This window comes from Hevea brasiliensis, unplaced genomic scaffold (assembly GCF_030052815.1).
Source record: "Hevea brasiliensis isolate MT/VB/25A 57/8 unplaced genomic scaffold, ASM3005281v1 Scaf510, whole genome shotgun sequence".
Lineage (NCBI taxonomy): Eukaryota > Viridiplantae > Streptophyta > Magnoliopsida > Malpighiales > Euphorbiaceae > Hevea > Hevea brasiliensis.
The window spans coordinates 12,091-25,803 of NW_026615041.1; the positions used below are offsets into that span (position 1 = coordinate 12,091).

At 32.7% G+C, this 13,713-nt stretch overlaps 1 protein-coding gene across 1 annotated transcript; it reads right to left on the reverse strand.

The window, feature by feature from the left end:
• Nucleotides 1-6,331: 6,331 nt before the first annotated feature.
• LOC131177499 (uncharacterized) lies at nt 6,332-10,902 on the reverse strand. The gene is made up of 5 exons (XM_058142516.1): nt 10,687-10,902; nt 10,062-10,401; nt 9,808-9,964; nt 7,153-7,400; nt 6,332-6,366 (listed from the first exon to the last, which is right to left on the reverse strand). The coding sequence occupies exons 1-5, from the start codon at nt 10,900-10,902 to the stop codon at nt 6,332-6,334; spliced, it is 996 nt and encodes a 331-aa protein (XP_057998499.1).
• Nucleotides 10,903-13,713: the final 2,811 nt, after the last annotated feature.

Genomic DNA, 13,713 nt, shown 5'->3' on the forward strand with positions numbered 1-13,713 from the left:
AATATCAAGTTCTCAATATTAACTATGGTAGCTCAAGTTTTAGAAAGAGAGAATGAAGAAAATCTTTAGAACACAATAAATTTTCAAAATATTACTATTGTCAAACTTGTTTTCAGTCATAAATGGTGACTATTTATAGTTTTACAAGAAAATAGCTCTTAGCATTGTTAGTAGTATGCCTAGAGCATATCATTTAGTATGTATCTTGTACATGTTTTTATTAATAAAAGGCATTTCCACTTTTACTGTTTACATAATATATTTATGTGTAATAGAAAATGTCCATTGATATTTTGTTAGAAATTCTATTCTTATGTTGTTAAGAATATGAGTGACAGTATTCCTAGTACAAAGTATCATAAATAGGTTCACAATCGAGGATACTTCATAATAGGGACATGACTTATCCAGAAAGATTGTATTCATATTTGTTCCTAAGTTATTTATATGAGATATAAATAAGATGGAATGGTGAGTCTCCCGTCATATAACAAATATGATAGGCACTTATACATGATAATTTGGCCGAACTAATTACACTTATGACAAGAACATGGAGTTTAATCTTGTCAATGTATTGTCATAAATCATATCGATGCATATAATCTTTAGACCTAAGATAACACGATTTATCTTATATATAGTAGTTTGAGTTTGATAATGCTTTCATACTTGTACTATGTATGGGAATATGGGCATGTGTTGGCTCCTACTAGTTATATATGGAGGTAGGTGTTGATCAAGATGGAATCTGTTCCTCTAAGTAAATAGAGATAAAATCCTATGTTCATTTAATTGTTCTTGATGTTTCAAGTTCCTGGCCAGGACAGATAGATTTAATCAGAAAAGAGTTTCTCATGAGAAAAATCTTTTAATCAATAACTGGAATTAAAAGAGAACATAATATTCATAGCAAATGGGGTTTGACATAAACCATGACTCTAGCTTGAGTTGGAATTTTATCATATAGAGATTCTAGTGCCTGGTAACATATGAGTAGATGTTCATTTAAGGTAAACCTTATTCTTGATTGGGTGGCTATGGTATACTATGCTAGGTGTTAACCATGGTTTATGAGGTGCATAAAATGATTTAGAGAAATCATTTATGGTAAGAAAGAGTTCTGATGATATTAAGAGTTGATATCATGTCTCATTGCCAATTAGTGATGAGCCTAATAAGTCATACACATATACAAGTAATCACCTAATTAAATATGATTTAATTAATTAATTAAAGAGTTTAAGTGATTAATTAAATAGGTTTGGTTTGCAATTAGATTGCAAAGTCCCTAGCATGACTTGAAACCAAATCTAGGTTATTGGATTAACAATATAAGATAAATTTATATTTAAACTGTTTAAATATGAATTTAATTAATGAAAATTAATTAATAAAGATTAATTAATTGATTTATATTTGATATAAATTGATTAGAAGAAGAGAAATATTTATTTTGGGTTGAGAACTCAAAATTAAGACACAGGGGCATTTTGGTCATTTCACATGGTGACATGTTGCACCATGAGATGGTGACACATGGCATTATACATAAGCTTGCCAAATGTTTTTTTAATCATGTAAGATGATTAAAATTAAGATTAAATGTAGGTTTGACACTTGGCACAATGTGATTGGGTCAATTAAACCTAGAACCAATCGAGGTGACATGTGGCAAGGGTTTTATATGTTCACCTACCTATATAAGTGTTATTATGAAAAGAAAACAACACAACCGGCAGCTGATATCCTTGGTGCTGCCACCCAAGAACTCTCCCTTCTCATCTTTTTCATCTCTCAACTACTCCAAGAGATTAGCAAACAATCTCTTGAATTAAAAATACTAGAAATTGTTTCTAGTGTCCTATTTACATCTTTAATCTATTAAAAGGCAAAACTTGATTTTCTAATTAATAGAAAAAACTTTAGAAGCTGTTTAAGGGCTTCCATAGGTGAACTTGGTGTGGACAAGCTAGAGAGACAACATCTGGTGTCCTGAAGACGCATCTCAAAGGCACAAATACACTGCAGTGCATCAAGAGGTTAGTGTATTTGTTCTTGATTTAATCTAAGGTTCTAAAATTAATCTAATTAATTCTAAAATCTTAAATGGCAAATACGGATCCAAAAACATATTAAAAGAGTTTCAATATGTTGTTTATCATTAAAATCAAATAGATAAAAATAAATCTTGCATAATGCATGTGACATTAGGTGAAAATTTTTTGAATTCAATGGTATAAACTTGTGTTTTTCACGCTTCCTCTCCTTCATGGGGTTCATTAAATACAAAACTAACAATTCAACCATCAAAAGCTATGTTTTATCAAGTTGCAAAAACCCATGTTTGACTACTGAAGTTATTTACTTCAAGCTAGAAGGTTGGGCCAAAAATAACTTTTGAAAAGTCACTTTTGGCTGCGAAAGTTCCCACTTTTGGTTGCGGAGTGCTCTCTAGAAAAATGGCTTTTAACGCTCAAAAACCATGATTTAAAGTGAACCGCAGCCAAACTTCCCACTTTTGGCTGCCAAAGTGCTCTGGATAGAAAGTGTCAAAAGGGCACTTAGGCGAAATGCAAAACTTTTTGACCGAAACTCAGAATTTTGATCCGTTTGAATTGTTAGAAAGCTAATTTGATAAAATTTTCAATGAAAACACTTTCAAAAACAAATTTTCATTTGTCAAATGTGAAAATTTCATTTTAGTCCCCCTTGATTAAGAAAAAGTTACAAGTAAAGACACTAAAAAATTTAGAGTTTAAAAAAACTCATAACTTTTTTATCCGAACTCGGATTTTTGATCCGTTTGAATCATTGGAAAGCTAATTCAATTTATTTTGCAACCAAAATACTTTTCAAAATTAATTTTGCATTTTTGAAAATTTTATTTAATTTTTCCTTGATAAAGAATTAGGTGAAAACCAAGTTGAATAAGATTTTCTTAGTACCACTTAGATTTGAGCCAACACAATTAATTAAATGATATTTACAAGATATAAAATAAATAAAAGTTACGTTGTAGGGTCCCATAAATGTTTGCTTCCTTATCTTGCTCTTCCTTAGCCTTGATTTGAAGCAATTTGGCAATTTTAAATCTAGGGCCTACAAACTCTACACAAACACTTCCAAAGTATATTAGTAGCACACTAATTATTTGTTATCATCAAAACATAGGTTAAGACACCTAGGTCCAATAATCTCCCCCTTTTTGATGATGACAAACAATTAGTGGATGAGGAAAATTAAGCACAAGTGAAGTGCGTGTTTTTCAGAAATTCTCCCCCTTAATGTACTCCCTCTTTCAAAAACAGTTTGTGCCTTACTAAATAGAATTTGGAGAGCACATAAGAGAGGCTTTGACTCAATGAATGCAATGCCATGAGTCCTATTTGAATGATGATGTAAAGTTATTATTATATCAAAAACAATTCAGAATATGTATCAAAAGATTACCAAGAAGCATCACATAAGTCTACCCAAGACATGTATCCCACTAAATCATCATTTATATATCATGTTTAAAGCTTAAAATTTAGAATTATTCATCCACTTAGTTAATTCATCCACTAGCTATATATCTCCCCCTTTTGGCATCGTCAAAATGCACTCTAGAAGGAAAAACATATAAAAATTATGGCATCATTCAAAGGCTTACCACCATATAGTATATGTGTAATGATCGGGACCAACCACTAGAGGAATTGTCCGCTTTGGCCATAGGCCTCACGGTTTTGTCCTATAGGTGGAATGGAGAATTTCCCAGGAGGTCACCCATCCTAGAATTTCTCTCAAGTGAGCAGCAACCACAGAGTTCTTCCAACTCTCCAGGCCAGTCCACCAAAAGGTGCCTCTAGTGATTAGTTCTCCCATCTTATATATCATTACTTTTTAAACCCAAGACCATCTCCGTGCTTTGTCGATGTGGGATTTGCTACTCGCGTGTCCTCTTGCGCGATGGTGGGGCAAACCTCAGCGAGGACGCTGAGTCTCGAAAGGGGGGGGAGAAAGTTCTCTTAGTCAAATCCCACATCGGTAAAGCACGGAGATGGTCTTGGGTTCAAAAAGTAATGATATATAAGATGGGGGAACTAATCACTAGAGGCGCCTTTTGGTGGAATGGTCTAGAGAGTTGGAAGAACTCCAGGATTAAGCGTGCTCGCTGAAGAAATCTAGGATGGGTGACCTCTGAAGTTCTCCATTCCACCTATGGGACAAAAGCGTGAGTGAATATGGCGGACAATTCCTCTAGTGGTTGGTCTCGATCGTTACAATATGCTCAATCTAGCGGCAACATAACAATTATTCTAAAGAATAGCCTACAAAGAGACAAGAAGACTTCAATACAAATTTACTAATTTTATTTGCATAGGACTTGTAAAACCATCAAGGAGTCTATTCAAAGTATCAAGAATCTTGGTAAATAACCTTCATAAAATAATCAAGGAGAACAATCTAAATTAATGAGGAATAGTATCATGATCATATGGCAGCAAAAATAGAAATCCATATTTTGTTCATGTGAGCGATGCGTGAGCGATAATGTGAATAGTAAATCATAATCTCAAGCATTAAGGTTGTCAAGCATCCATAATTCTCTCTTAATGAAATTAAATCTATCTTCACACAAGGGTTTTGTGAAGATATCAGCTAATTGATTATTTGCATCAACAAACTCAAGAACAACATTACTATTTAACACATGATCACGAATAAAATGATGTCTTATGTTTATATGCTTGGTTATAGAATGTTGAATGGGGTCCTTGGTTAAGTTAATTACACTTGTATTATCACATTTAATAGGAATGTGATCAAGAGACATTTTGATGTCTCCTAATTATTGTTTGATTCAAAGGATTTGGCTACAACAAAGACACAGACCCACATATTAGGCCGATCGTGGAAAGTGCAATAGAGTTTTATTTCTTGCTACACGAATAAACTAAAGAGTGTCCTAGGAGTTAACAAGTACGAGGTATTTTTCCTATCAAAGATGCTTCCAGCAAAGTCGGCATCCAAGTAGGAACATAAATCAAAGGATGCATTTCTAGGATACTATAGACCTAAATGCAATGTACCATTTAAGTATTTGAGAATACGTTTAACAGCATGCAAATGAGACTCTTTAGGACATGATTCAAAATGTGCACATAAACATATGGAAAACATAATGTCCAGGTCTACTAGGCTGTGAGATATAAAGACTACTAATCATACCTCTATAGGGCTTTATATCAATCGGTTTTCCTTTTTCATCCTTGTCAAGTTTGGTGTTTGTGCTCATTAGAGTTCTACTTGGCTTGCTATTCTCCATCCCAAACCTCTTGATCAATTCTTTAGTGTACTTGGCTTAGTTGATGAAGATGTCATCCTTAACTTGCTTGATTTAAAGCCCAAGGAAGAACTTAAGTTCTCTCATCATGCTCATCTCAAACTCACTCTTTATGGTATTAGCAAACTCTCACACAAACACTCATTAGTAGCATCAAATATAATATCATCAACATATATTTGTACTACAATGATATCATTTACATGATTTTTAACAAAAAGGGTTGTATTAACTTTTTCTTTTGAAAGATCATTTTGCAAAAGAAAGTTACTAAGCCTTTCATACCAAGCTCTAGGAGCTTGTTTCAAACCATACAAGGCTTTAGTCAATTTAAAAATATGGTTTGGAAACTCATGATTTTCAAAACCAGGAGGTTGCTCAACATATACCTCCTCATCAATAAAACCATTTAGAAAAGCACTTTTGACATCCATTTGGAAAAGCTTAAAATTCATGTATAATGCATATGCAAGCAAGATTATAATGACTTCTAATCTAGCTATGGGGGCAAAGGTTTCATCATAGTCAATGCCCTCCTCTTGGTTATAGCCTTTGGCTACTAACCTAACTTTGTTCCTAGTTATGTTTCCATCCTCATCTAATTTGTTTCTAAATACCCATTTGGTTCCTATGGATGGATGGTCCTTTGGCTTAGGAACTAAGGTCCAAACATTATTCCTTTCAAACTGATTGAGCTCCTCTTGCATTGCAAGTACCTAACTCTCATAATTAATGGCCTCATCTATGCTCCTAGGTTCTATTTGAGAAATGAATGCAAGGTTATTATATATATTTCTAAGAGAGGATCTAATTGTTACCCCTTTTGATGTATCACCAATGATTAGGTCTTTAAGATGATCCTTCTTGAACGTCCAAGTTTTTGGTAGATCTTGTTGAACTTATTGATATGAAGTGGTTGACCTTGTTGCTTTTAAAGCTCAACTCAACTCCCAAGTCCTTCAAGGGATCTTCCATGTGTTGATCTTGAATTCCATTCGATTAAGGATCATCAAGAGTCAACTCATCAAGATTACCTACAACATCATCATCATAAAAAAATATCCTTTCTAGGACCAAAGGGGTTAGCTTCATCAAATCCGACATGCATTGACACTTCAACAACTAAGGTTCTCTTATTGAAGACTTTATATGCTTTACTAAATGTAGAGTACCCCAAGAAGATACCTTCATTAGTTTTGGAGCAAAATTTATCTAAATTATCTTTGGTATTCAAAATAAAGCATTTATAACCAAAAACTCTAAAATAACCTATTTTAGGTTTTTTGCCATTCCATAGCTCATAAGGGGTTTTCTTTAAAATAGGTCTAATCAAAACTCTATTTGAAACATAACAAGCCATATTAATGGCTTCCGCCCAAAAATAAGTAGGCAAATTATATTTATTTAATATATCCTCCCCATGTCTAAAAGAGTTCTATTTTTTCTCTCAATAACACCATTTTGTTGGGCAGTCTTAGGAGAAGAAAAATTGTGAGTGATCTCTAGTGAGTTACAAAAATTATCAAAATTTCTCATTTTCAAATTTTCTACCATGATCACTCCTAATAGAAGATATTTAAAAACCCTTTTCATTTTGAACCCTTTTTGAAAATCTCTCAAAAATATCAAAACATTCATCCTTATGAGCAAGGAATGCAACCCAAGTATACCTAGAGTAGTCATCAATAATCACCAAGGCATAATATGTACCACCTAAGCTAGCTACTCTAGTAGGACCAAACAAATCCATATGCAACAATTGAAGGGGTCTAGAAGTAGATACCTTATGAATCGATTTAAAGAACTCTTGACTTGCTTACCCATTTGGCATGCATTACACAACTTATTCTTTTGAAACTTGATCTTTGGTAGCCCATCATCTAGCTCATCCTTGTTCAAGTTTGCAAGAAAGTCCATGCTAGCATGAGCAAGCCTTCTATGCCAAGTCCAAGAGTCATCACTAATAGAAATAAAGCACTTGACATCTTTGTTAGACAAAGCATGCAAATCGATAACATATATGTTTTCAATTCTTTCACCAATAAACAATATTTTGTTATCACTCATCCTAGACACAAAGCAAGATTTGGACTCAAAAACAACTCTACAACCCTTATCACATAATTGACTAGCACTAAGCAAATTATGTTTTAAACCATCAACCAAAAGTACTTTGTCAAGAATAGGGGAGTTTTCCTTACCAACCTTACCTATTCCCATAATTTTACCTTTACCATTATCACTAAAGTCACTTGCCCACCTCCATCTTTCTTTTCAAGTGAAAGGAAGAGATTGGCATTTCCGGTCATGTGTCTTGACCCTAGTACCATTTGCTTTCAAGCTTTGAGGATTTGAGCACACCTACACAAGATAATTCAATTTACTTTAGGTACCCAAATGTACTTGGGTCCTTGGGGGTTAACAGTTCTATCATTAAGATAAAATATTCTACCATATCTAAATGGACTTTCCTAATTAATGATATCTAAGATGATATCATTAAAAACTTGATGTGTACTCATAAGTATATGGAGTCGTTTATGTAGTAAAGAAAATATATCGTCCACAGATTTGTTGTTTGAGTAACAAACTATAAAAGTCACGATTATTTGGGCTATCAATAATTTATGCCAAAAAGTAAAGTAAAAGATGCAGCAAATTAAATTAGAAAAAATAAGGAAATTATAATGAAATATGCAATTAGATTTCTAAGCACTATACTAATTTACTAAAATTTTAGCAAGTAACTAAAGATTTAATTAATTAATGGTAAAGATTGATTCCAGAGTTGAGGTTCATGAAGAAAATTTCATCGGGATTTGGATAGGCAAAACCAAGATCAAGGGAAACACAAGTTTGAAGGAAGTTGATTGATTTCCTTTAATTTCTCTTTCAAGCAAACTAAATAGTGTTTTAAAGGAAACTAAGCCCCATTCTCATGTGATGTTTAATTACCTAAAACCCTTTAAGCACTTTAATCAACTTGAAATTCCTCTTAACCCACTAGTTTATTTCTAACACTATGTGATTAAGTTCATTATCTTAATCATCTATCATAGATTTTTACCTCTCGGTCCTTCAATCTAAGATTAAGAATAAAACCCAAAGGGTACCAACAATGGATATGTAAATAAACACTCAATATAAAAATCAAAACTTATATATACTAAAATCTTGTTAAAACCAGTCCAATTCCACAAATAAAACTTAAATCATTATACCCAACTCTAAAATCTTATGTATCTACTCACTCATGCTTGTATTTACAAGTATAAAATATGAAATAGAGCAAAAACACATGAAAATAAGACTAAAAATAAAAGAACCCATAACAAGAGAATCTAAATCTCTAAAAATGGAAAATTTGAAACGTCACTCTGCGGTGTTCTTCCTTCAAAAATGGTGTGATTCCTTCTTTCCTTCTTCCTTTGATTTTTCTCTCTCTTTCTCCTTATAGTAAAAATGAGAATATGATGCTTATATATACCCTCAGCTTTGGCCTAAAAATGGTCTTTAAAGGGATAAAGACAAAAGGTGTGAAAAGAGAAAATTTTTCTATGTCAGCAAATTTGCAGACACCATCCCACATGCCTCATGTTGATTTAAGTTATTTTCAACATGCCTCATGTTGATTCGAAGGAGAACCTTTAGGTTACGCGACCCGACTACAGGGCATGTGGAAGTCCTTGAAACTTTCGGTGATTTTGTTCCAAAATCTCTGTCTACGACCAGTGTTGAGTCTACATGCCTCATGTGGATTCCTACTAGTTGACTCTTATCTTCTGACCTTCAACACGAGGCATGTTGAAGCCCTTGAAAATCTCTGTCGGTTTTCTTCCTTAGGCAAATTTTCTTCATTTTTCACACTACTTTAAGCTTCCAAATCACTTTGAATTTGTTCTATATGAACCTTTTTGCCATTAAACCTTATTAAAACCTATAAAAAAACATTAAAATTCTAAAAATCAAATATAATGAAACTAAAATTAACAAATTAACTAAAATAAGTATTAAAAGCATAAAATTACTAAACTAAAAAGGGCAAAATGGATGCAAAATTATCCTAAAATACCTATATAAAATGGGTTTATCAATTAGTAGTTCCATCATTATAATCAAATATTCTACCATATCTAAGATGGATTTTCCTAATGGCACACCTATAGTTGGTGTGACCAATCTTACCACAATAGTGACAATATCCATTGAAACTTCTATGTGTATGAGGGTGAGCAAATGGTCTCATATGACCAATCTTTTTATGTTCATTATGTGAATGTGAGCATGAGGCATGGTGAGTTTGATAATAGTTATGAGTCCTAGTAGCATGTCCCCTATGAAGGTTTGGCCTAAATGTAACTCTCCTAGATGTATATGTCCTATTTATATTTTGTCTAGAAGCATGTTGATGAAATGAAGTCTTTCTAGTTTCATTATCATAATATTTCTTTAGCTCGTCCTTTAGGATTAGACACCTTTGGACTAGGCACTTGGGGACTAAGCTCATTAGAACTAGATGCTTTAACAAAGATGGCTTGGAAGGAGATGCTTGGGCAAATTTACTATAACCAAGTCCATACTTGATACTAAGAGACCTTTGAGAGTCCAAAATTGCATCAAGTTTGTCCTTTCCTTTGTAAATTTGGAAAGAGAAGTTTTTAGCTCAACAATTTCATTCTTCAACTTCTCATTTTATAATGAAAGCTCATCAAGGATTTTTGCACATTACTAACTAAAGGTCTATCAACCTTAGATGAGGTCTCATTCTCCTTCCTTAAACTAGCAAGCTCATTTTTCAAAAGTTTATTTCTCTTATGACTTAATTCTAGTTTATCATTCATAACTTTAAGAGCATTAACTAATTCATCATAAGAAAATTCAACAACATCATCATTTAAAGTTACCTCATTGGAGCTTTCCTCCATTACCATGAAGCACATAAGAGCAACTTGATCACCAATCTCCTTATCTTCGGAGTCACTTGATTCATCCCATGTTGCTTTAAGTGCCTTCTTCTTGAACTTCTTGAAAGGCTTCTTCAATTTGAGACAATCCGTTCTAATGTGATCCTACTTGTTGCATTCAAAGCATATGGGAGGATCCCTCTTGCTACTTTCACCTTTGTCTTTCTTGAAGATCCTCTTTGGGATGAACTTCTTATTTTGGAATAGCATTTTCTTTATTCTCCTTGTCACTAGAGCCAATTCTTCTTCATCAAACTCATCATCTTCATCACTTGAGTTTTCAAAAGATAATTTGAAGGCAATGCTCTTCTTGACCTTATTGGGTTTCTTGCTCTCTTTTGAGGGTCATCTCATAGTCAATGAGATTCCCAAGAGCTCATCAAGTTGCACCTTGCTCAAGTCCTTGGAATCCTTGAGTGAGGTTACTTTGGGTAGCCACTCCTTGGGAAGACTTTTTAGAATCTTCTTTACTAGCTCCTCATTTGTGAATGTCTTCCCAAGATATTTGATTCCCCCTATGATCTCTACAAATCTATCATACATTTGACTTATGGTTTCATCCGACTTCATCTTGAATAACTCATATTGATAGATGAGGGAATTCATCTTATTCTCCTTTACTTAACTAGTACCCTCATGAATAACCACCAAAGCATTCCAAATTTTCTTTGTGGTAGGCTTTATACACACTTTATTATATTCACTTCTACTTAGTGCACAAAATAAAACATGAATAGCTTTATCATTTAGAGCTACTCTTTTTTGCTCTTGCTCACTCCATTCACCGTTTGGCTTAGCTACATGCACACCATCTATAATTTTAATTGGGGTGAATGGCCCATTCTCTGCAATATCCACAAGTCAACCCCTTAGATTTAAGGAAATAATATATCTAATTTTTCCAATATGAAGTCATTACCATCAAAGAAAGGAGGACTTATCACCAATTGACCTTCTTGTGTATTGAGGGTTTCCATTGATTTTACTCCAAGATGATTAAATCTTGTAAAATGGAGACTTGCTCGATACTACTTATTGTCCCTTACAGACCCAAGAGTGGGGTGAATTGGATTCTAATTGCAAAATTAAAGATTAAAGAAATTTAAACACTAAGAAGAAAAGGAAGAATGATAACACAAGAAATTTATAGAGGTTCGGCTATCCCAAGCCTACGTCCTCTCCTCAAGGCCCTCCTTAAGAGTTAACTCCACTAAAATTCTTCTTTGGGTGAAGAATAAACCCCTTACAATCACCATAAAAGCAAACCCTTACTCTTTTACAAATCCTTTTACACTTAAGAGCTATTTAAAGCTCTATCACACTTAAAATTACAATAAGTGCTCACAACAACCTTAAATGAACTCTCAGAACAAAGAATTTACAACTCAAATATCAAGTTCTCAACATTAACTATGGTAGCTGAAGTTCTAGAGAGAGAGAATGAAGAAAATCTTTAGAACACAATAAATTTCTAAATGATTGTTGTTATAAAAACTTGTTTCCAGTAATAAATAGTACCTATTTATAGTTTTTGCAAGAAAATAGCCGTTGGGGGTGCATTAAATGTAAAACTAGCCATTCAACCACCCAAAGCTCTGTTTTATCGAGTTGCAGAACTCAGGTTCAGCTGCCAAAGGTTAGAGCGCCAAAAAATAGCTTTTTAAAAGTCACTTTTTTTGTCGAGTGCTCTCTAGACAAAATGGCTTTTAACGGTCAAAAACCATGCTTTAAAGAGTAAACTTGGCGGCGAACTTCCCACTTTCGACTCTTAAAGTGCTCTCTAGACAGAAAGTGTCAAAAGGGCACTTAGGCTTCAAAAATGTATAACTTTTTGACCGGAACTCAGATTTTCAATTCGTTTGAACCGTTGGAAAGATAATTTGATAAAGTTTTCAATGAAAACACTTTCAAAAATAAATTTGGATTTTCCAAATGTGAAAATTTTATTTTAGTCCCCATGATTAAGAAAAAGTTACAAGTGAAGACACTAAGAAATTAAGAGTGTAAAAAACTCATAACTTTTTATTGAATTCAGATTTTTATTACGTTTGAACCATTTAAGCTAATTCAATGTGTTTTGCAACTAAAATAACTTTTCAAAATTAATTTTGCATTTTTGAAAATTTATTTAATTTTCCCTTGATAAAGAATTAGGTAAAAACCAATTTGAACAAGATATTCTTAGTGCTACCTAGACTTTGTAACACAATTAATTAAATAGAGATTTACAAGATATAAAAAAAAAAATAAAAGTTAAATTGTAGGGTCTCATAAATGTTTGCTTCCTTATCTTGCTCTTCCTTAACCTTGATTTGAAGCAATTTGGCAATTTTGAATCTAGAGCCTACAAACTCAATACAAACACTTCGAAAGTATATTAGTAGCATACTAATTGTTTATTATTATCAAAACATGAGTTAAGACACCTAGGTCAATAATTGCAACCAATTTAAAGAAGTCAATTGCTAAATTAAAGAGTTGTTTTAGTTGGTGCCATAATTTAGCAACTGTACAATCAGTTATAAAAATCGATTGCTATTGGTAACCGATTTAAGCCGATTGCAAAAATCTGTTGCTATAAGGAATTGGTTGTGAATTTGAATCCTTTTAAAAAAAACTACAAATTTAGCAACTAATTTTTTACATGGATTACAAATCGATTAGTAAATTTTCCCCATGAAATTATTGCCTAATGTTTTTTTTTAATTTTTTTATTTGCAACCAAATGAAATCGGTTGCTAGTAGCAATTGATTATGAATCGGTTGTAAAATTTCTCCCAAAAAATTCCCACCTATTTTTTTTAAAAAAATTAGTAATTGACAATTGATTGCTAATTCACTTATATAAACTACTATTTATTTTCTTTTTCTCTCTTACTTCTCATTTCTCTCATTTTCTTCATCTTTTTCTTTCTCATATATTTTATTCATCATCTTTTCATTTCTGGCGCAGAGAAGAAAGGAATTGAAGAAAAATGAGGAAAGTAGTAAGAAAAGAAATAAATAGTAGTTTATGAAGTGGTGGCAATCGGTAATCGTGCTAATTTTTAAAAAATAGTGAAACACAGGGCTAACGATTCATAATCCAATTGCTAATAACAACCGATTTCATTGATTCTGTTGCATAAAAACGATGAGCAGCAATTTCATGAGGAAAAGATTTACTAATCGATTGTAATGTTGCAAAAATTAGTTGCTAAATTTGTAGTTTTTTTAAAAGTTCAAATTCACAACCAATTCCTTATAACAGATTTTTGCAATCGGCTAAATCGATTACCAATATGTCGATTTTATAACTGATTGTACAGTTGCTAAATTATGGCACCAAATAAAACAACTCTTTAATTTAGAAATTTACTCTTTAAATTGGTTTCTAATTATTGGACCTAGGTGTCTTAACTCATGTTTTGATAATAA

Bases quoted from the DNA above. Each gene is read 5' to 3' on its own strand.
- LOC131177499 (XM_058142516.1), bottom strand. From the start codon at position 10,902: ATGAATTCCCTCATCTATCAATATGAGTTATTCAAGATGAAGTCGGAT. The intron at 10,402-10,686 runs GTGCAACTTGAT...TGCAACAAGTAG, and splicing joins ATTCCAAGGACTTGAGCAAG to GATCACATTAGAACGGATTG. The intron at 6,367-7,152 runs GTAAGCAAGTCA...ATGATGTTGTAG, and splicing joins GTGTAATGCATGCCAAATGG to GTAATCTTGATGAGTTGACT.